The following is a 23929-nucleotide window of genomic DNA, read 5'->3' on the forward strand; positions in this document are numbered from 1 at the left end:
TAACAAAAACTGCAATACAGGTGTATCCCAAAAAAAATCACAACAGTAAAATACGTACAGTATTTTAATGCTTATTTTTTTCTGTCTTGGGAAAAAAATGTGTATTTTGAATCAGAATCAGAATCATCTTTATTGGCCAAGTATGTAGAACACACAAGGAATTTGTCTCCGGTATAACACGCTGCATTAGTATCATCGTAAACAACAAATCATTGAACCATTTTAGAGTAACCAGTAGCAGTATTTGTAGTACAAGAAGAGTGACTACGTCAGTGACTGTTTAAGGAGTTAATTGCTAGAGGGAAGAAGCTGTTTAAGTGTCTACTGGATTTGGTGCGCATGGATCTGTAGCGTCTGCCTGAGGGGAGTAGCTGGAAAATGTGGTGGGTAGGGTGCGGGGGATCCAGGAGGATTTTCCGTGCCCTTGTCTTGATTCTTGCAGTGTGCAAGTCCTCAAGAGTGGGTAGGGCGGTGTCAACGATTTTTTGGATTGTTTTGTTGGATGCATTCTTTGGTTTATGACAATGTTTGCCTGCGTGTCATACAGTTTTCTTGCTAGTTGCAAGTAATTGTCCCGTTGATCACCGATGTCTGGTAATTCTTGTGCATACTGAAGGATTTTTGTTGCCATTTGCATTGCTTCCTTGCTGGATGGTGGCTTGTCATCAGGAGTTGAATCGATGCCTTGTTTTTTAAAGTTTCGTAGATTTGCATCTTTCTGACTCCAAGTGTCTGCTGGATCTTTTTAACTTTGTGTCCAGCCTCGCTCAAACTGATGCATTTCACTCGCTCCGCTCCAGTTGTTTTAGTTCTTTTACGTTTCGATGCGATGATCTACACGACGTAAGTGAATAAAGTTAAAATCTTTCGCAATTGCAGTAAAACGCACGCCAATAAAAAGTCGCTTACACGTCTTCCTTTCGAATCTGATGAATGAAAACGGCGAAGCGAACACGTTTCTTCGGTCATGTCGAGTGGGTGCAGCTTTTAAGCTAGTGCCGCATTCTCCGGGACGGCAATAAAAACTCACTTACACATCGTCGTTTAGAATCTGATGATCGAAAAACGCGAAGTGAAAACTTGTTTCAGCGTTGTGTATTTTCCGTCGCATCGGGTGGGCGTTACGTGTATTTAAGTTCTCGCGGCATTACACCTCCATCCGGGTTACGGGTAGTGGAATTTTCGCTTACGCAAGTTCCAGTAACACGTAATATCGTAGTCAAAATGTTAATGCATAGGTTTTTATTCCGGGTGAAGGATATTCCTTTCCATAGAATTCCGGGGATGGGAATATTTACTGTAGTATCATTTGTCTATAAAATTGTAAAAGAACACCTTTGCATAACACTGTATCCTTATTAACGTATAAGAGAATAAAAAAGAAAGAAATACGGACCAACTTACAACAAAGAATAGCTTTAGTAACTAGAACAGAAAAGATTTAGAGTGCATCTGAAATTCAAAAATTACATTAAATCCTTAATTTAACTATAAATATTTTTTGACTGACCATGTCAAACCAGACGAATACTGAAAAATAAAATTACATAAAATCAATAACTAATAATGCATTCAAACTAATGACCAACATTATCTTTGAAGTCAAGATGGCGCCCGAGTAGGCAGCCGTCAGCAAGTGCTCTCATGAGCCTTGCTTTTTTTTGGTTGTTTTTGTGTTTGTTTTGTCACTTTGTGTTGTTTACGTCGTGTGGACCTGATGTGGACTTTTTTCAGCATTTTTTGGCCATGACATTCATCAAGGAGGAGACTCTGTGCTCAGTGGTTTCGCCTTCTCGGCAGCATGGGTATAGCAGCACTGTTTTTGACTGGGAGGAATGTCGGCGCCATTTGACTGTCGTTGCTGGACAGTCCGGGGCGGTTGTGTCTTGGCCTGTAATGGGCAGCATTTTTCACAGCCCCGCTTCGTTCAGCGGAGAGATCGGTGCTGTTGAACGGTCTGCGGCTGGATGGATGTAAGTCTTGAGGAGCCGACGATGAGAAGAAAGGAGCGTTAGCGCGGAGCGCCGATGCGGATTTGGAACTGGGAGTCGCGGCTTGGAGTTTGAAGCGGATTACGTGGGTCAGGAGAAGTGAACTCATCTCTTTTTGTCAATGGACGCTACAGCTTCGTGTTTGCTTTCAAAACTTAGCTTGTAGCAGACGTGTGCACATTTTCAGCATGACGTCTCTGATCCACTGGTGAAAGGACACTTTGATCCTCTCCTCTTTCATCTAGGACTGCTTCAGACAACAAAGTGTATGCAGAAAAGTGGTGAAGATTGCACGACTGTTTGTGTCCTATGTGTTGTGTTATTTTTGTTATTTTGACTTCAAAATGGCGCCGCGAGAGTGGCTGCCTTTCCAGCAGCTCCTATATTTTGTTGTTCTACTTCTTCCTTTCATAACTTTGCTGCTGTGAATTGGGAATTTCTCCATTGCGAGACTAATAAAGGTTTTTTCTTATCTCAGGAGAACAGTATTAAAAAAAACTTTAACCAGCAAAACAAAAATATGTAAAAGTATTTGTGCTTTTTTTTTTTTTAAATCAAAGATGATGTCTTGATTAATGGCTACAATGAGCATGTTTTGCAATGCACAGCTTTTCGAAGCGAGGTTTGAAGCAGGACACAGCAACTCTCGGCTCCTGCTCAATGTGCAGCCGGGACCTGTATTTCAGTTTACTGAAGTAGCAGTCACAAAGTGGCATGATTGTTGGCAATATTCGGCACGTTTTCGCTGGACAAAAAACTCTAGCAGCTTATCAGCGTGATTGGGTTGTAATGTCTTTAAGTGGCGCTTTAATTTATTTAGCTTCATGCTGTCCGCAACCAACATTTTTAGACACAGTAAACTCACCGATCTTTCCTCGTCTGCCACCGTAGTCACAGTGAAGCCAAGTGCTACATACGCCTCGTCTTATTTCCTCCCTTGGAATGCTCCCTGTGCAAACTCTGCCAATGAGAGCGCTACTGCCCCCTAACGTAGTGGAGGTGCAACTGCATGTTATTTTCGGACAGTAAAAAAATAAAAAAGCATGTTCCCCGAGGTCAAACGCGCGCCCCTTGATGAAGCCTCGCGCCCCCCCAGTGCCCTTAACACTGAGTTAAGGGCGCCAGCAGTCTAGTCGGGACTGCTTGAATTGTTTATTCATTTATTTTTCATTAATTTACATTCATAAAAACCTTTTCCAGTTTGATAGATTTCAGTAACATTTTTTTCTCATTTTTCTTAAATTCCTTTGGATCGTGGCATGATGCATTTTTTTCTTGAGATCTTACAGCCTACTTCTTTGTCTGACATATTCTATTGATGTGATTTCTTAATTTAAGTAATGTGGTTAAATTTAACTCAACTTTCCTAGAACTATTGATCGTTACTTTGTGATTTAACAAGGGGGTGTGGGGGCAATTACTTTTTCACATCGGGACAGGTAGTCTACAATTTTTTTATGCCTTAATAAATTAAATTGTCAATTAGAAACTGCACATTGCATTTCCTTGGGTAGTTTCTGTGTGATTTTAGAATTGGTTTGATGTAGTGAAACCTTTGTACGTGATAAATATGAAAAGGGGGAAAACCCTATTTAACAGCACTCTATCGAAGAGAGACTTACCGTATTTTCACGACTATAAGGCACCATTAAAAGTCTAACATTTTCTCCAAAATGGACAGGACGCCTTATGATGCGTCTTGTCTATGCGCTGAGTTCCAAAACCTGACTGACAGCCGACACGCTGTTTATATAGAGAAAAGGCGGAAGTGACTGTGGACAGGCATGCGGCAAAGAAGTCGGCCAATCAGTGAAGGGTGGGCGTGTATATATACATATATGGAGAGAAAGAGAGAGAAAAGGCAGACGTGAGTGACAGGCATGCGGGGAAGCAGGCCGCCAATGAGTGAAGGGTGGGCGTGTAAGTGGACGCTAAAGCGACGCTACAAGCAGGTACCAACACCTGTATAGAGTGTGGCTATGTGCATTGTTGCAAAACAACTTCGGTTTTGGTTTCTAAGAACCCCCGAAAATAAATTCTACAAAGAGACACGCCTACGAAGCTCAGTTCAAACTTCAAGCCATCGGTTATGCTTTTGGCATGCGTGCCCATCTCACAGCAGCGGTGAAAAACCAAGTCAAGCAAATGAACTCTGAGCTTGCCGTTATTCCCGGAGGCTTGACTAAAGAACTCCAACCGCTGGACATCGGCATCACGGGCGTTCAAAGTAAAGTTGCGAACGGCATGGGAACAATGAATGATCGATGGCAAACACAACTTTACAAAGAGTGAGAGGCAGCGCTGGGCGAGTTACGCCACAATTTGCGAATGGATTGTGGCTGCTTGGACGAACGTGTCTGCTTGCACTGTTTCGAGTTTTTGGCAAAGCCGGCATCATTTCTGTGGAGCCACATGGCAATGAGAGTGACTGACAACGAGAGGGAACAAGGCGTTTTTGATGGATTACCGGTACTTGCACAATTGTTCAATTCTGATACAGAGGATGAGGACTTTGATGGATTTCTGGGTGATGATTGATCGAAAAACGTGAGTACATTGTACGATGGCTAAATAAAATACAACGGAACTCAGTTTTCCGTTGCCTTTTTAAAAACGTGTTTTTAGCTTGTATCTGTATATCTTGGGATGCTACCGTATGCTACAAGCTAACGTGTTTTTAGCGTGCGCGCATGCATGCCGTATGTTTAAGCTGGCGTATGTTTTACCACTTTAAAATTGTGCCCAATAATACAGTGCGTTTTGTCTATGTGTAAAATACAGAAATAGCACCCATTAATGAGACTGCGCCCAACCATACGGTGCGTCGAATGGTCGTGAAAATACGGTACCTAGTTTCGGGAAGTATGTTCAGTAAAATGGTCTATGATGTGCTCTATCTGCTGGCCTACAATTTTCTTTCTTGAGCGTCACAATAACATGAATTTCACTGCTCAAGAGTCATGACGGTGTTGTCAGGTCTAGGATTTAATCAAACCCCGAAGACAAACTTTAGAAACATCAGAGCGACTGAGAGGCAAGCACAGTTGTCTGTGCTGAGAGCAGTGTTTTTCAATCTTTTTCGAGCCAAGGCACATTTCAGTCATTGAAAAAATCCCGTGGCACACCACAAGCTGAAAATGTGAAAAAAGCTGATTTTAACAATTAAAGTGTTATCTTGTTATTATAAGCGTTTTTTAATAAATATTGAAGAATAACACGATATTATAACACCTTGAATAGGAATCAAATCCACATCAATCAAATATTATATAATCTTTCAGATTTATTCTCACTCTGTGTGATAAATGTTTTGGATGAACACGGATCTGATATCCTGGCGGCAATCGATGGTAGACACACGAAACTCTTCCTCCACACTCTCATTCTTTCTATGTTTTTAGTTTTCACAGCAGTCAGGCTATTTCTTTAGCCACTTCGGGTCCAAACAACTCATTTATAATGGCTTTGCAGGCGGGAAGTATTAATTGCTCTGCCACTGGGAGTTTTTTTTGATATCGTCACACTTTCGTTCAGAGACATGGTAACTTGCTTTCAAGGCTCTCTCGCTTACCTTTGCGGTTTTTCTCATGCATGTTCCTTGTTTCTCTGTGTTCACGCAGGCGAACAAAATACTTTACATTTTTGTTTCGAAGTGAAGGGTGTTTTGCTTGGAGATGGCATTTAGGCTTACTTGGGGTCCATCGCGCTCTTGGAGGGCTTTTCACCACATTCCAAGCACAACGGAGTCAATGACGTTGCATCTCCGGTAAAAGTAAATCCAAATGAAAGATTGCTTTCGTTGTGTTGCCTCGCGTCACAAACTTCGCTTGTCTTGAAGCACAAGGCAATTCGCTAGTTGCTGCTGCTACCTACCGGTATGGAAGAGTACTAGATGATTACTCTGCCATCCGACAGGCATACATACATACAGTACATATTGGATAATTTCCTACGGCACACCTGACAATATCTCGCTGCTTTCCCACGGCACACCTGACAATATCTCGCGGCTTTCCCACGGCACACCTGACAATATCTCGCGGCACACCAGTGTGCTGCGGCACAGGGTTTGAAAAACACTGGCTTAGAGGAATTTATGAGCTCACTTGTGCAAGAATGTCATGAGTGCGCCGTCTCAAGGTAGCCATTTCCACTCCTCGAGGTTGTTACCTGATTTCAGTCTGAGAGTGTTGGTGAAGTCTCCAATCCAGAACACAACATACAGCGAACTACTCATAAAAGTCATAAGCTCACTCTTGGTGCTCCACATTCCTCGGTTGGCACCTCCACTCCTTCCTGCCCCCCCCCCTTTTATTCCTCTGACACCTGCAACGCTCATATTTTTCAATGAAAACGTCTTCACAAACAAAATCCACCAGCACCTGGGCTCCTCTGCACCCTTCCCCTTCTCCGACCTCCCTACCCCTTGTCAACTGTTATCCCCATGCCTCAATAATCTCAGACCCCATTATCAAATGCAAGACTTCTTCCTGTCAGCTTGATCCCCTCCCCACAGTCCTGGTCAAATCCTGCTTACCCTCTCTGCTTCCCTCCATTTCAGCCATCATTCATTCCTCACTGTCCAGCTTCAAAACTGCAGCTGTCACCCCAATCCTGAAAAAAACTGGTTCAGACCCCAAGGATTTCAATAACCTATGCCCCATTTCTTGCCTTCCCTTCATCTCCAAAATTCTTGAAAAAATGGTTGCCTCTCAGGTCCACTCCCACCTCATTTATAACAGTCTGTATGAACAATTCCAGTCTGGCTTCCGTCCCCGTCACAGTACAGAAACAGCCCTCTTAAAAATCACTAATGACCTTCTCATGGCAGTAGACTCTGGTTTAATCTCCATCCTCATCCTCCTCGACCTGAGTGCAGCTGAAGAGAGCCAATCTCTCTCTTTCGTTAATGGATGCTACAGCTTCTTGTTGCTTTCAACTTGGCTTGTAGCAGACGTGTGCACATTGCAGCATGACGTCTTTGATCCACTGGTGAAAAAGACACTTTGAATCGCTCCTCTTTCATCTATAACTGCTTCAGACAACAAAGTGTATGCAGGAAAGTGGTTAAAAGTGCATGATTGTCTGTCTCATGTGTTGTTTTGTATTATTTTTGTCATTTTTTTGGTTGGCTTTTCTTTTGGTGGTGGCGCGGACACCCGCAGTGGCTCCTCTTGTTTTATGTTGAGAGGGAAGAAATTTCATCTGTGCTGTATGTTACACATACAGTGCATTTGACAATAAAGCTTATCCAATCCAAATCCAATCCAATCCTCCTTAACAGACGCTCCACCATAGGCATCACCCACACACGCTGATTTCACTCTTATCTCACTGGCCGCTCTCAGTTCATCCAACTCAATTCCTTCACTTCACAGCCCTTCCCCGTCTCTTCTGGTGTACCCCAGGGCTCTGTCCTGGGACCCCTCCTCTTCATCATCTAGCTTTTCCCCCTCTGCAATATTTTCTGTAATTTTGGTATTCACTTTCACTGCTTCGCGGATGACACCCAGCTCTACCTCTCCAGCAAACCCGGCGCCTCCCTCCCAGCCTCCTCCCTCTTACGCAGTCTCTTAGAAATCAAATCTTGGTTTACCCATAACTTCCTCAAGCAAACAGTGATAAAACAGAACTCCTCGCCGGTACCAAATCCACCCTACACAAAGTCGACAGTTTTTCTCTCACTATTGATAGCTCCATTGTGTCTTCTTCCCTTCAGGTTAAGAGCCTGGGTGTCATCCTCGACAGCTCACTATCTTTCCACTCACACATCAATAACATAACCCGGACCGCATATTTCCACCGACCTAATATCAATCGTCTCCGTCCCGCTCTCACCCCTCACACCACTGCTATCCTTGTCCACAGTCTCGTCACCTCCTCTATTGATTATTGCAGTTCACTTCTTTTCAGTGTACATCACAAATTCCTCCTTAAACTTCAACTGGTCCAGAATTCTTCAGCCCCGGATCATGACTAGAACCCCTCCTTTCATCACATCACCCCCATCCTCCGACAACTCCACTGGCTGACAATGATGCGATTGAGAGGTCAAGAAAATAATACTTGAGCATGAGAAGCAAACAAGGTCAATAATCTGACAGAGACTTGGCACTAAGGGAGTCCTGAAATACATGTCTAACTTGATGAAAACATTGACAGGAGGTGTGCACGCTGGAGGGAGGGCCCTCTTCTGCCACCTGCTGGAGACACACAAGAACACAATCATTAAACTTTTATCTTAGATATTGAGGCTTTTTTGGTGAAGCACCCATAGTTTCTTGACAAACTGATAAAATTGGTTCCACCAATTTTTCCATCATCTGCTCCCCTTCTGAATCTTATTGCCGCTCTTTCTTCGAAACCTCTCACCCTAACTTGTAGTTCATGAGAATTATTTTGCAGAGTGTGGTTTTGATTTTCTAATCGCATCTATTTCTTCTATTTTTTTCTTCACTAGCTAAAGATTGACAAAGTGAAGGAGGCAACAACATCACAGGAAAAAAATGCATCATGCCACAATCCAAAGAAATCTGAGAAGAAATTAGAAAAATAAATTGAAATCTATTGTCTGAACAAGGTTACAAAGCCATTTCCAAGACTCCGGGGCTCCAGCCAACCACTGTCAGAGCCATTATTCACAAATGGGGAACACTCAAAACAGGCGAAAAACATTGCCGTCCAAAAAGAACACAAAGGCTCATCTCACATTTGCCAAAAGATATTTTGGCGATCCTCAAATTGTGCAGTGGAATCATGAGTCAAAAATTGAACTTTTTGGAAGATGTGCAGCCCGTTAACACCTGGCGTTAAAATGGCACAGCATTTGATAAAAACAACATGATGCCAACGGTCAAGTATGGTGGTGGCAGTGTGATGGTCTGTAGCTGTTTTGTTACGTCAGGACCAGGGCAACTTGCTGTGATTGATGGAACAATGAATCCTGCTGTCTACCAGACAATCCTGAAGAACGTCCGGCCATCAGTTCGTGCCCTCAAACTCATGCGCTCTTGAATCATGCAGCAGGCCAATGATCCGAAACACACAAGCAAGTCCACCTTTGAATGGCTCATAAGTAAATAAATATTTTTTAAAAAGTACGGTTTTTGAGTGGTCAAGTCAAAGTCCAGATTTAAATTCAATTGAGAGGCTGTGGTGTGACCTTAAATGGGCAGTTCATGCTCGAAAACCCTCCAATATGGCGGGGTTAAAGCACTTCTCCAAAGAGTGGGCCAAAATTCCTCCACAGCGATATGAAAAACTCATCACCAATTATCGCAAATGCTTGATTTCAGTTATTGCTGCCAAGGTTGGCACAACCGATTATTAGGTTCAGGGGACAATTACTTTTTCAAAGAGGGTCAGAAAGGTTTGGAGGTTTTTTTGTGCCTTATTCATTGAATTGTCATTTGAAAAATGCATTTTGTATGTTCTTGGGTTGTCTCCGTGTGACATTGAAATTGGTTTGAGAACTGAAATCCTTGTGTGTGATAAATATGCAAATAACACAGTAATCAGGAAAGGGACAAAACATTTTTTCACAGCATTGCTTGTTGACATGTTCTGCAATTATGACGTATTATGGTTGCTGCCCACATTGGTGTACCTTCTGTCGAGCAGAGCAAAACAATTGCAAATTGTTCAAGCATCAGCGAAAAGGAGTCAAAATGCCCCACTGCGAATTTAGGATTAATTAAAGGGGAACAAAGAAAATGTATTTTCCAAAGAACTGAAGAAACAGTGGGAGGATGTGGTAGCAAGAATTCACCATCCCCAAAGACTGGAGGCTTTCTTCTACTCTCGTGAGAGAGCTCATTGCTCTGTCTGGCTATAAACAGCAGTTAAAATCAAATGCGCTTCCAATCATAGCTCCTTACAGGGAGCCTAAACCAGGGATGAGTGAAAAACAGCCTAAACACGCGCGAGACAGGAGCCGTTGGACACATAACTGGACCCCGCTTCCTCAGTAGCTCCAGCTTTGGATGACCTGTGGCCACCGGACACTGAATTCGCAATGCAGGAAATGAACACTAATCGCCAATCTAGCATCTGTCATGCAGATATGTGTCCAACTGCTACATTTCACCCTGAAAACAGTCCAACTACCATATTACAAGTTTGATGACACCTGTGATACTAATCAGGCCTTTCCTACTACTGCCTCTCCTCTCTCTTGGAGACCCCCTCTCTGCTTGAAGAGGGGGTCTCGGTTCGGGTGACGCAATCTGATCCTTTTGCTGTCTGTATTCTGCACCGGCTAACCAGGATAAGATCTGTGTTTGACCACTCCCCTGGAGGCATCTACTGGCGGCACTTCAGTTCATGAAATGAACCCCCAATTGTACATCTCCACATTCTGTCTTAAATGCCTTCCATGCGGCATCCATTGTAGCCTGGTCACCCTCTATTTGTGGTGCCTTCTCAATGTTTCTTCATTTTTCTCAAAATGGGTTTTCTTTGCCCGGCTGTGGAGTTGGGATTAGAATATGTTCCTTTTTTCAACTGTGGATTTTTAAGATAAGATTAAAAAAAAAAAAAAAAACGTTATTTGTCTCACAAGACAGAGAGAGAAATTCCCAACTCTGACCAGCAGACTATGCCGTAATGAATAGTTGAGGCCACCACAGAGTCATAGAAGGTCTTAAGGAGTGACCCCTGAACTCCAAAAGACCTCAGTTTTCTGAGCAGAAAGAGCCGGCCGGCTCTGCCCCTTTCTGATCAGAGCGTCCGTGATGGTAGACCAGTTTAGTTTATTGTAGAGAAGAACACCCAGGTACTTGTAGGAGGTCACCCTCTCTATGTCCGTACCCTGAATGTTCATTACTTGGTGATTGCACCTTTGTGATTCATTTGGTTTTCTTAAATGTGTCAGGAGTGTGATTTTTGACCAGTTGTAAATACAAAGTAGACAAAGAGGAGGCATCTGAGCCATTGAGGGTGAAAGACCTGTCAAGCTCCTTTGGTTCTTCATTTTTGCCTTGCCATGTGTCACAATACACTGTTGCTGTTGTTTTTATTACGCGGTATTACTTTGGATTCTGTTTTAATTGTAATGTTTTCCGGTTCTTGAGAGTTCTGCTTTCTCTACAGGCCTCAGCTGTCTGTCTGAGGGCCCCAGTGTCAGAGTCTTTGTCCAGGCTTCAGAGGGATCAGCTCCAGAAATTTGCCCAGTATCTCATTAGTGAGCTACCTCAACAGGTATGTTTTTTTTCTCATAAAATGTATGTTTTTGAAAAATCATTAACTGAACAATTCATGTGAAATCCAATAAAACTCCAATTGCTGGGTTGCAAACTAGAACCAACAGCTCTCTGGTTTCCAGCAGAGGTGGGGAACTTTTTTTTCATTCTGGGATAAATGAGAGTTCTCTTTTTCCCCCTTTGAGGAGCAGTTATGCTCATCAATGATGCCATTTGAGGAGGAAAATTCAAATTTGAGGAGATCCTGAAAAAAGGGTTTTATAAAACCATAAAAATAAAATAACCTATTACCCAGGGAGTTGACTGTAATATTCATTCATTCATTAATTCCGATCCGCTCATCCTCACAAGGGTCGTGGGGTGTGCTGGAGCATATCCCAGCTGTCTTTAGGCAGTAGGCGGGGGACACCCTGAACGGTTGCCAGCCAATTGCAGGGCACACAGAGACGAACAACGATCCACGCTCACACTCACACCCGGGGACAATCTTGAGTGTTCAATCAGCCTGCCGTGCCATGTTTTTGGAATATAGAAGGGAACCGGACTACCCGCAGGTACGGGGAGAACAAGCAAACTCCACACAGGGAGGCCGGACTGAATGTAATAATAATAATAAATACTCTTGCGATGCGAGGGTCCGGTCTCAATCGGCGGGGTCGTCACAGTGCGTAAAACCGATCAGCTTCACCAGGTTCCGCCAATGACCACGGTCATGAGCCAGGTTCGCTGCATCCTCCAGGGTAAGCCCCTAGTGCAGGCTGATGACATCAAGCCATCTCATGTGGGGTCTGCCGCATGGCCTTTTCCAGCTGGCTGTAGCTGGGTCGAATGAAAAGATGGCACAAGCGGGGGTGTTCCAGGGGTAATCGGAAGAGATGTCCAAGCCAACGGATGCGCCTCTGGGCGGCCAGTCGAGATGCGGGGGGCTGAAGGGTACGTTTTCTGAGGTCTGAATCGGTAACATGGAGGTGCCAGCTGATGTTCATGATGGTTCTGAGTGACCTGCTGTCAAAGCCATCAATCCTCTTAGCCAGGGTCTTGTTTAAAGGCCAGGTTTCTGCACCATACAAGAGAATGAGACGAACTACTGTATTATAGATGCGCATCTTGGTCTTTTGGGACACTGAGTGGTGGCGCCAGAGGGGCCGCCATAGCGACTGCATAGCTGCAGCCACAAGGCCGCGTCTGCGGTCGATCTCCGGCTTGAGATCACCGTTGCTTGTTATGGTGGAACCCAGGTCGATGACGGAATAGACGAATTGCACTTCGCCTGAGCCAAAAAACGGCGGAAGAGTGGGGTCCGTCACCAATACACATAGATTTTGTGTTCTGCCAGCTTACTTGGAGGGCCAGCTTTGCTGCTTCTGTATGGTATATGGAGAGAGCACTGCTGAGGTGTTGGAGGGTGTTGCTGAACAGGACGGTGTCATCAGCGCATTCAAAGTCGGTCAGGTGGATGTTGCCAAATGACACGCCTTTAGCTTTAAAATCTATGAAAGCCATAAAGAGATACTGGTCCTTTCGAAACTCTGACCTTCTCAACAATGAGTTGAAGAGCAGAGACATGGTCTATAGTGGACCTGTTGAGGTCAGCGGTGGCTTCGAATGTCAGGAAGAGCATGAGTGAGAACGATACGGGTGAACAGTTTTGCAGGTATGGAAAGCAGTGTGATGCCTCGGTAGTTGCTGCAGAGTAGATTGTCGCCTTTCCGCTTCCAGAATGGCAGGATGATGCCCAGGGTCCAGTCTGTGGGGGGCTGTTCCACCACCCACATGTGGTTAAATGATGTGGGTGAGCTACTAGGCTATGGAGTCACCACCTTCTTTGAGCAGCTCTGCAGTGATGGCACAGATTCCAGGTGCCTTGTGATTTTTGACTGTTTCTGTTGCTAATTTGACCTCATCGATTGTAACTGGGTCAGTTTTGCAGTTGGAGTTGGGGGTAGCGGAGTTGGCAGCAGCAACCAGACAGTGGTCGGTAGGGACTGGAAGATGATGAAGGAGGTGGTGAAAGTGCTCTTTCCAGCCTTCAAGGCAGTCGATTTCTATGGTGATGCGATTTCCACTGGCATCCTTCACGAGGGCGGTCTTGATGCGTGGTCCGATATGGGCATGCTAAAGACCTTTCTGAGGTCATTGCTCTGTGCTGCTGATTCCAGGCGTTCGTCCTCTTCCCTCCAGTACTTCTCCCTGTCAGCTGCAATTGCTGCATTACGTGCTGCATTCAGCCTCCGGTGGTACTGTGTCATATCACCACAGAGATGAGCCTAACAGTGGCAGTCAATGATGTCGAGGGTCAGCTGAGAGATCCATGGTTGTTTGGGAAGAGATCTTGATCTTCCCAATACATCCTGGGCGGACTGGTTGACCTTTAGTTTGAAAGTCTCCCAGTCCGCAATATCATCATCGGCCAGGGCATTGAAGGCATTGGTGATGGAGTGGCAATATGCAGAGGCAGTGGTGGGGTCACGGAGTCTGGAGGACATTAAGCGTGGCTGCGGCCTGGTAGATGTGTCTGCTTAGATTTTAATTAGCAGCTGGGCAACCAACTGGTGGTGTTCTGTGCTACCCAGCTGTGCTCCTCTTAAGACCCTGCAGTTGGTGACGGAGGATCGCCAACGGTGGGAGATGATGATGTGATCAATTACCTACCGGGTTCTTCCATCAGGATGATACCAGGTCCAGTGATGGATCTGCGTGCGGGGGAACCAGGTGTCAATGCAGAGGTTGTTTGAATGGCAAAGGAGAAGCAGACGTTTGCCGTTATCGTTCGTAATGTTTTCAGCAAAGGTGGTGCCAATGGGTTGTGTGGGGGTTTGGTGAGATGGTCCGTCTCTGCAGGAGGAAGAGAATTTTGCACTGGCGTTGGTGAGAATGATGATATTGTCGTGAGGTGGAGCTTTACAAACGACCTGTTGGAGTTGGTCGAAGAAGATGTCCTTGACTGTGTCATCGACGACATCTGTGGGGGTGTAAGCAACAATCACTGTCATCTTGCCATGTCGGTGGAGGAAACGTGCAGACAGGAGACGATCATTAATTGCGATCCAACTGATGAGTGATCGGTGTGTGTTTGGACATGGCCAGCGCAACTCCATGGAGGCCCGTTCGGATATCAGGGCCACTCCATATAAAGCAGTGTTCTCCTGCTGTAATTTTGCTGCTGCCTTGACTCATAGAGACCCACCATGGTGATTTTGTAGCAAGAGAGCTCTAGGGACAGCAGTGAAGCTGCTCCAGCGCGGAGAAGCGTTTGGACGTTCTATGTGGCAATGCATGTCTCGAGGCGTAGGTCAACCCATACTCGTTGGTCGCGGGCTTCCTAGGTTAGTTCCTGGTTTGGGCAGTCCGGTTTCTTCTGATTGGTTTTGTAACAGTATAAATTTCTCCAGGTAGGGTCTGCCTTGCCTTCTGGGGAGGTTCCAGACTAACAAGGTCCTGCTGGTGTGTCGGTACGCCGTTAACATGGCATCCCCATCATCCGTCTATCTTGCAGAAGGCCAATAACCAACTCAGGAGAAATTTATATTGTTGCAAAACCGATCAGAAGAAACTGGCTGAATGTAAGGCGACATGTTAAATATTTGTGACTATCTAACTGAAAATTGTTTGGAATAATTATGTATTCAAGGGCGGCCCAGTGGTCCAGTGGTTAGCGCGTCGACCTCACAGTGCAGAGGTACCAGGTTCAATTCCATCTCCGGCCTCCTTGTGTGGAGTTGGCATGTTCTCCCCGGGCATGCATGCCCCGGTTTCCTCCCACATTCCAAAAACATGCGTGGCTGATTGAACACTCAAAATTGTCCCTAGGTGTGAGTGTGAGCGTGAACGGTTGTTCGTCTCTGTGTGTCCTGCGATTGGCTGGCAACTGGTTCAGGCTGTCCCCGCCTACTGCCCGAAGACATCTGAGATAGGCTACAGCACCCCCCGCGACCTTGTGTGGATAAGCAGATCGGAAAATGAATGAATGAATGAATAATTATGTTTTGAAATAAACTTATTTCTTTATACCGGACAATTTCCTTAAGAAATGACTCATTGGTCACATTTTACAGAGCAGTGAACTATATTTTATTAACTTTTTTCCTAAACATTTGAACATTATTTTTTTGTAAAAACATTTTAATTCATTCATTCATTCATTCTGCAAACTGCGTATCCTCACTTGGGTCACTGGAATGGAGAGCCTATCACAGTTGTCTTTGGTCATGAGACAGGGTATACCCTGAACTGGTCATCAGCCAATCACAAAGAAACATTTTGACTGAGGCAATCTCTCTCTCTTGTATAAAAAAATATAAGGCATTAGAAAAAAGGCATTGTCAGCCTTTCTGCACCTCATATTTTAACATGCTACATAATACATTAGGTTCATGGCGGAAAAATGACAACTTGGGGCCAAGCAAAGCATCTTGATGTACCTAAAGAAAGGAAAAGCGCCATTTGAGTCCTACACTGATCATGTCATATCGTACCTAGTGACGATACTGAGCAAATCAAAACACAAAGTTCCCAAATGTGAGGTTTTCATATCCAAAATGTGAAAATAAAAGCAGTTGAAATGGTAACATCTATTAAATTTGAATAAATCAGCCGCTTATGGCTCAAAATAAATGGGCCAAGTGTCCAATGTTTGTCTATTGGTTTTACCCTTACGTACCCCCAACTAATTTACAGCAGTTGTACAGAAGTAACACTGGTCTCATTATCGATTAAAAATAAGTATCTCCCAGAACATTGCATTTGTAAATATGTATCATGACATTTTTGGAAAAGATTATTCTATGGACCTGTCATTCAAAATGAGGCAATCTTAATTTTTTTTAACTTGTGCAAAGAGTTGACCGAGATGCCAGTATTTTACACACAACCGAAAGTCACACATTGTTTTAACAAATAAAAAATAAAAATAAAAAACAAACAAATGTGTTAAATATGACACATTCAACTACTGGTAATACTAACACACACATGACAAGGATGAATGTCCTTACAACTTCAATAATTAAATGCATGTTTTTAAAAAATAATGTATTTACAGTTGATTCTCGATAGTCGCTGGAAATAGGGAACAGGCCAGCATGCGAAGAGCTAAATTCTGTTGATAATTGACACCCATTTAAATGCAGGGGGGGATAATATTTTATCCATCCATCCATCAATCCATTTTCTACCGCTTATCTGAGGTCGGGTCGTGGGTGCAACAACTTTAGCAGGGAAGCCCAGACTTCCCTCTCCCCAGCTACTTCCTATAGCTCTTCCCGAGGGATCCCGAGGGTTTCCCCGGCCAGCTGGGAAACATAGTCTCTCCAGCGTGTCCTGGGTTGTCCAAGGGGGCTCCTCCCAATAAGACATGCCCACAACACCTCACCAGGGAAGCGTGAAGAGGTCATCCAAATCAGTTGACCAAACCATTTCATCTGGTTCTTCACAATGTGAAGGAATAGCAGCTCAACTATGTGTCCCTCCCAAATGACTGATCTTCTCAGCCCATTTCTAACGGAGATCCTGGACACCCTGTGGAAAAAACTAATTTCAGCCGCCCGTATCCGATCTTGTTCTTTCAATTATGACCCACAGGTCGTAACCATAGGTGAGGATAGGAACATAAATCAAGAGCTTCAGCTTTCAGATCAGCTCCTTCAACACCACGACCAACCGATACAAAGTCCTTCATCTCTGTAGATGCTGTACCGACCTGCCTGTCATTGTCACGCTCCATCCTACCTTCAAGCGGATTATTTTATGCATTCAAAATTATTTTTATTAATCGACCGATTAATCGGTAATCTGTAATTTTTTTTCTCTGCCAAAAAATCTGCATCAGCCTCAAAAAATCCGTATTGGTCAAGTCCTATATGAATTTATGATTAATCTTCTCATTAATAACAGTAAATCTGTTAAAATGGTTCACTACAAGAATTTAACGACAAACAGGCTCAGGAAAAAGGGCAATTTTCTGAAATGCACAATTGTTAGTTGACAATAATCATAAATATTTGAAAATATGGTTGTAAGTATTAGTAGGCTAATTGAAGATGAAATATAACTATAACTAATTTCAAAAGCTGGATGAAGTGCCCTAAATTATATCAGAATCATCTTTATTGGCCAAGTATGTCGAACACACAAGGAATTTGTCTCCGGTATAACACGCTGCATTAGTATCATCGTAAACAAGGACATGACAAATAGGTATGCAAGGACATTTCGATTGGCTGGCAACTGATTCAGGGTGTCCCCCGCCTACTGCCCGAAGACGGCTGGGATAGGCTCCAGCACCCCCCGCGACCCTAGTGAGGATCAAGCGGTTCGGAAAATGGATGGATGGATTTCGTAATGTAAGTGAACCGTAGAATATAATTCACCTTTTGTCAAAATTGAACTAAAGTATATGGGTGGTTTGTGGGATTGTTGTCTATTGTTTTCCTTGGTCCCCGAATGACTAATTATGGCCCTGGGCTGAGCCAGTGACGTTGCAAGATGGCTGACAGCCAAAGTGTGATTATTAACTCGAGCATTGATGAAGGGAGGAGCTGGTAGTTACGAGAACAATGTCAATTGCAGGTTATTATGACGATACACGATCGCAGGGGTGGCCAACCCGGGGCTCGCGAGCCGCATGCAGCTCATTTGCTGGTTCAATGCGCCTCCCGAGCTTTCACACGACAATTGTTGAGAACGCCTCGGCGAGAGCGCTGCCATTCAAACAATGGCGTTTAAAACACAGAACGTACTACATCAGCCTATCAGCAGTCCCATCACTTGATTGACATAGAGGGCAACCAATCAGATGACATAATCACTGCTTATGTGCAGACAACGGCGCGAAGTGCTAAGTGCTAAGCTAGTCAGCGAATTACCTCTGTTTTTAGGTCAGAGGTGCCCAATACGTCGATCACAATCGACCAAGAGTCAGCGGACTGGTCCCAAGTAGGAGGAGGAAATGGGGGAAAAAAGATGTGTGCTTGCATCGTGGTGTGTGTGTGTGTGTTCATATGCTTGCACGTGCGCGAACGGGTCGATCTTGGGAGGTTGGTCGCTCCAGAAGTCGATCTTTGGGCAAAAAAGTGTGTATGCGTGCGTATGTGTGTGTGTGTGTGTGTGTGTGTGTGTGTGTGTGTGTGTGTGTGTGGCTCTTTGCAGTAACACAGTAAAAAGTTTACTCTTAGGCTCTGACTGGTTGGCCACCCGTGCACTATACACTCCATTTGTACCTTGCAGTAATCTGCTTCAATTCGCTGGAGAGACGGGCTAACACACAACCGGTCTCACCCCTGATTAGTTGTGAGGGATCGACCGGGGCTGCTGCGGTCCCTGAGTTCCCCCACTTTGTGCCGGATTGATGCATTTTACAAAGCAGAGGGAAAACTAAAACCCATGGTAGTCACTTTAAAATAGTGGAACAACTTCCTTACTTTCGGTGGGACGGCTGAAGACAACAATGAAGTAGCAGCAACAGTAATCAAGGTAACTAACATAAACTTTGCACAGCCACAAGTATACAAAACTGACTTGTATCACATCATAATAAGGTACCGCACACCAGGCATGCAGCCCCCCCAAAAAAACAACAAAAAACCCCAAAACAACCTAAGTTGTATACAGTAAATATTCTCTAGTAAGGAATCATATTTGCGCTGTCCAATTCTTCCTTACAACAGAATTTCCTTATGTGGGAAATTAGCATGGTAATGTCCTTTATGAACATGCAAGTATGTGAACAAAATGCATGTGTAACAACACAAGCAATGAAATGCAAAAATATATGCTCCAAACACTGTTTATAACGCAAAAGCTGCAGTATAATGTACATATGTACGAACAAAATACAGTATAACAAACGTAGGACTATTTGCTTTAAAATGAGATGAGTAACAGATCTGATGGCTTTTCTTTCCACTTACTCACTGTCTCTAACTCTCAACCTCCTCTTGGATCGCCACCCAAGACAGCGTTGCTCACCTGATGTCATGCAATGAACATTTAAAGCCAGCCATGGGACGCTTCAAAGTCCTCGATGGCCATAGGTAGTGTGATGGAACTCGCCTTCTCTCTAATTAGCGCTCTAGTTAACGTAAGGTTTTAGCATTCTAACAAGTAATGCATTCCAGTAAACGTTCGTTTATTCGACTGCCCGTCGACCCACAAGCAATTTACTCTGAGCAGGTAATCGGATGCACTCCACTCTATCTTCCACAGATCTAGCTACAGTATCTACACACATAGATATTGAGGTCCCTCTTGGCCAATGGGAGGCCAGGATGATGCTCGATCAGCCAGTGGCAGAGCAGCTATGAGTATGTTGCGTTCAGGAAACTCGGAGCTGTGTACGAAATAAAAATCGTTCACTCTTCCAGTAGAACTCATGCTAATAGAGTCACTTACATGTCGCTGTTTTGTTTCCAATGAGGGTAAATAGTGGCGCGGACAGAGTTATTTCATAGTATCGAGCGGGACTTGCTTGTGTTTGCGCCACTGCGTGCTTCTGTATCGCTTCCGGGTTCCGGGTAGTGGAAATTCCGTTGTTATTAATTGATCGTTAATGTAACACAAAATTTTAATGCATACGTTTTTAGTCAGGGTGAGGGAATTTCCGTTTGAAAGAACTCCTTAGATGGGAATATTTATTATACCTCTAAAGTCCCTCAGACCGCAATGATGTGTCCCATACTATTTTGAGCGGCACCATGGTTGACTGATAAGCACGTCGGCCTCACAGTGCAGAGGTGTGCACTTCCAGGCCCTTCCTGTGTGGAGTTTGCAAGTTCTCCCTCTGCGTGCGTGGGTTTTCTCCGGGTACTGCAGTTTCCTTCCACATTCCAAATACATGAATGTTTACTTAATTGAGCACTCTTCATTGTCTGTGTGAGTGTGATTGCTTTTTTGTCTACATGTGCCCTGCGATTCGCTGGCAACCAGCTCAGGGTTTACCCCGCCTACTGCACGAAGATGGCTAGACAGCAGGCTCCGCCAAGGGGGGCGCGTTTGACCTCAGGGAACATGCTTTTCTATTTTTTTATTTTGATTTTTTTTTTTACCATCCTAGAATAAAGGATTTTTATTTTTTTACTGTCCAAAAATAACGTGCAGTTGCACCTCCACTACACCAGGGGACAGTGGCGCTCTCATTGGCAGAGTGTGCGCAGGAAGCATTCAAAGGGAGGAAATATGACGAACCGTATGCAGCACTTGGCTTCACTGTGACTACGGTGGGAGAGGAAGAAAGATCAATGTTCTTACTGTGTCTAAAAATGTTGGCAGTGGACAGCATGAAGCCAAATAAATTAAGGCGTCACTGAAAGACATTACACCCCAATCACGCTGCTAAGCCGCTTGAGTTTTTTCAGCGGAAATGTGCCGAATATTGCCAATAATCATCCCGCTTTGTGACTGCTACTTCAGTAAACTAAAATACACATTGAGCAGGAGCTGAGAGTTGCTGTGTCCTGCTTCAAACCTCGCTTCGAAAAGCTGTGCATTGCAAAACGTGCTCATTGTAGCCATTAATCCAGACATCATCTTTGACGAAAAAAAACTCTGCACAAACTGTTTTATATATTTTTGTTTTGCAGGTTAAAGTTTTGTCAGTATTGTACTCCTGAGTTAATTTTGGTGATCAATTTGAATGCATTATTATTTATTGTTTTTATGTACCGTATTTTCCGCACGAAAAGACGCACTGGATTATGAGGCGCACCTTCAATGAATGGCTATTTTGTAAAAATCTTTCATATATTAGACACCTCGCACTAAAAGGCGCAATCTACAATGCGTCCAATTTATTTTGTGGTTCCTCGCTTGATTTTCTTCATGGTTTCATTGAAGTAAGAATTAATTTACGTTTTTCATAGGCGGCCATGAACGCCTCTCGAGTGGAACGGAAGAAAGCACGGAGACGGACAAAGACGTACAGTACCTGTACTTGCCGAGACTGTGAAAACCATTCATAAAGTCTGCGTTTAAAAAAATAATAAAACCACAACCACAGCTCTCATTTTTTCGACGAACTCAGGTGTGTCTTTGTCCGTCTCCTTCCCTTCTTCCGGTCAACTCGAGAGGCGTTCATGACCGCCTCCGAAAAACCATTTGCATTTCCTTTATCGTAGCTCCAAGAGTACAATCAGATAAGATAAAATAAGAAAACCTTTAATAGTCTCACAATGGAGAACTTCCCACTTCACAGCAGCAAAGTTATGAGAGGAAGAAGTAGAAGAACAAAATAAATAGGAGCTGCTGGAAAGGCAGCCACTCTCGCAGCACCATCTTGAAGTCAAAATAACACAACAAGATGTCAGTCGTAGTTATTTATTCCTTTGTTGTGTATTCACAAATGATGAAATCACAATATAAATTCTGTAGGGGGGGGGGAAATATAATTTATTTTTTTATATCCTCGCTTGCTTTTCAGTTTTGATGTATTTTCAATTTTTGTAGTTTCATTGAAGTAATCGTTAGTATAAGTTTTTCGGTGGCGGTCTTGAACGCCTCTCGAGTCGAATGGAAGAAAGCACGGAGAAAGACAAAGACGTACCTGTATTTGTTGAGACTGTTTAAAAAATTAACACCACAGCTCTCCTTTTTTCTGAGCTGCAACACATACTTATTTAATAAAGCAGCGACACAGTTCACTGAACCACCAGCAAGTTATAACATTGTCTCCAGGAGGGAGCCATCTTGGAGTCGACGTATTACCGTAATGACCATACAAAAGACGCACCGGCTTTTAAGGCGCTCGGTGAGCTTTTAAGAAAATGGAAGACTTTTTGGTGCGCCCAGTAGTGCGGAAAATATGGTAATTTGATTTTTCAGTGTCGCATGGTTTAACATGGTCAGTCAAAAAATGTTTCCAGTTTAATTAAAGATTTAATTTTATATTTGAATTTCAGATGCACTTTAAATCTTTTCTGTTACAGTAATGACACTATTTATAGTTGCGCGCGGGGGGGGGGCGCGAGATGTTTTCTTCTTCCTAGGGGGGGCATGACAGAAAATAATTGAGAAGTACTGCTTTAGATCTATGTTCTGGATTTAGTTTTCTCAATGTTTTGTTCATACAATTTGTCAAGTTAACCTGCTCCTCCCTCTGCTTTTTTGGGGTCCTCCACCACCACCGTTCGTAACAGAACTCCCTTATGGTCATTATTTCAGAAGGGCAGTCATGATTGATTGTTATTTTGTTTCTTCTGCCATGCAAGTCGGAGCACTTCCTCTATAACCGTAAAACACAAAAACTTTATTTGGATTGATCAGGGTGGGACGTCATCCATTAGAGGTGATGACAATGCTTTATGCACCCTTTGGATCTGAAATACTTGGGATTCAGGAATTTCTATGTTCCCTCGAAACTTTCTCCACAAAATGAATAATGGATTGCAATCCCAACTCCACTCCTTCTGGTGTCCCATAGATTCTAAGTGTCTCCCTCCTTGAATATGCCTCTAATGAACTCATTTAAACGTTTACTTTTTCTTGCATTGTTGTCATTTCGTCCAGTATTTCGTCAGTGTTTTTTAACTTTTCTTCGTTCTTAGCGACCCTCACTCAATTTTCGTAGTTTCACTGAAGTAATCGTTAGTTTATGTTTTTCGGAGGCGGCCTTGAACGCCTCTAGAGTCGAACTGAAGAGAAGGCACGAAGACGGACAAAGACGTACCTGCATTTGTTGAGACTGTTTTAAAAAAAACAACAACAGCACAGCTATCCTTTTTTCTGAGCCGCAACACACGGCGGTCGCAGTTCACTGAACCAACAGCAAGTTCTAACATTGTAAGCATGTCTCCAGCAAGGAGCCATCTTGGGGGTCTACATATTACCGTAATGACCATACACTAGACGCACTGGATTTTAAGGCGCTCGGTGAGCTTTTACGAAAATGGAAGACATTTTGGTGCTCCCGATAGTGCGGAAAATACGGTACTTAAATTCGCTTGAGGGCAATATTCAAACCTTTTGTTGAAAGCTCTCCAACTAAGTGGTCATCCCTTTCAAACTGGATCCAGAATTCCACATCTGAGTATATTTAATGTGCTTTTTCTCTCTTCACATTATGGAACAACGCAAATTTGACTTGTCATTTCCACGATGCGACGTAAATTTAGCCTAAGAGTATTGCACTTGGTATTCCTGGATTGTTCATTGTACTGGGTATTTCCAATCAAATGTCATATGGCTTTGCCTTTCAGATTTTACCCACAGCCCAACGACTACTTGATGAGCTCTTATCCTCTCAGTCAACTGCAATCAACACTTTGTGTGGAGCTCCAGGTAAAATAGCCTTCAACATCTCTTGTATGCTTGCATTCCAAATGGGAGTAAGATGGTTAATAATATAAATACCTTATCTTGAATTACTATAAAAATTGACTTTGTGTATCTGTGTGTTTGTGCGTGCCTGTGTGTGTGTGTGCGTGCATGCGTGTGTGTGTGTGTTTTGTGTTTGAAGACCCCACAGCTGGACCTTCAGCTTCTGACCAGAGCACCTGGTATTTGGATGAGTCGACTCTGAGTGAAAACATCAAAAAGACACTCCATAAGTTTTGTGGGCCTTCACCTGTTGTCTTCAGGTTGTTCAATTGACATACACATCTCGAAACACACTGTTATGGTGTCCATTTTTGGTGAACTCGTTACACTGGAATGTTTTTACTCACTCAGTTATTTTTTTAAATGATTTAAGCGAGGAACCTTTGGACCTCAGCTCTGACACACAAAATAATAGTTTCAAGCGATTTTCAC

At 43.7% G+C, this 23929-nt stretch overlaps 1 protein-coding gene across 7 annotated transcripts in view; it reads left to right on the top strand.

The window, feature by feature from the left end:
- The window catches only part of zswim8 (zinc finger, SWIM-type containing 8), a 182266-nt gene that overhangs the window by 34078 nt on the left and 124259 nt on the right, over window positions 1-23929 (top strand). For all 7 annotated transcript variants that reach the window (XM_086122592.1, XM_086122593.1, XM_086122595.1 and 4 more), the window contains 3 exons: window positions 11082-11189; window positions 23377-23458; window positions 23637-23757. In XM_086122592.1, the coding sequence (XP_085978718.1) occupies window positions 11082-11189; window positions 23377-23458; window positions 23637-23757 (311 nt within the window). The remainder of the gene's footprint in view (window positions 1-11081; window positions 11190-23376; window positions 23459-23636; window positions 23758-23929) is intronic.

This window comes from Hippocampus guttulatus, chromosome 10 (assembly GCF_054856545.1).
Source record: "Hippocampus guttulatus isolate MCC_2025c chromosome 10, RoL_Hgut_1.0, whole genome shotgun sequence".
Lineage (NCBI taxonomy): Eukaryota > Metazoa > Chordata > Actinopteri > Syngnathiformes > Syngnathidae > Hippocampus > Hippocampus guttulatus.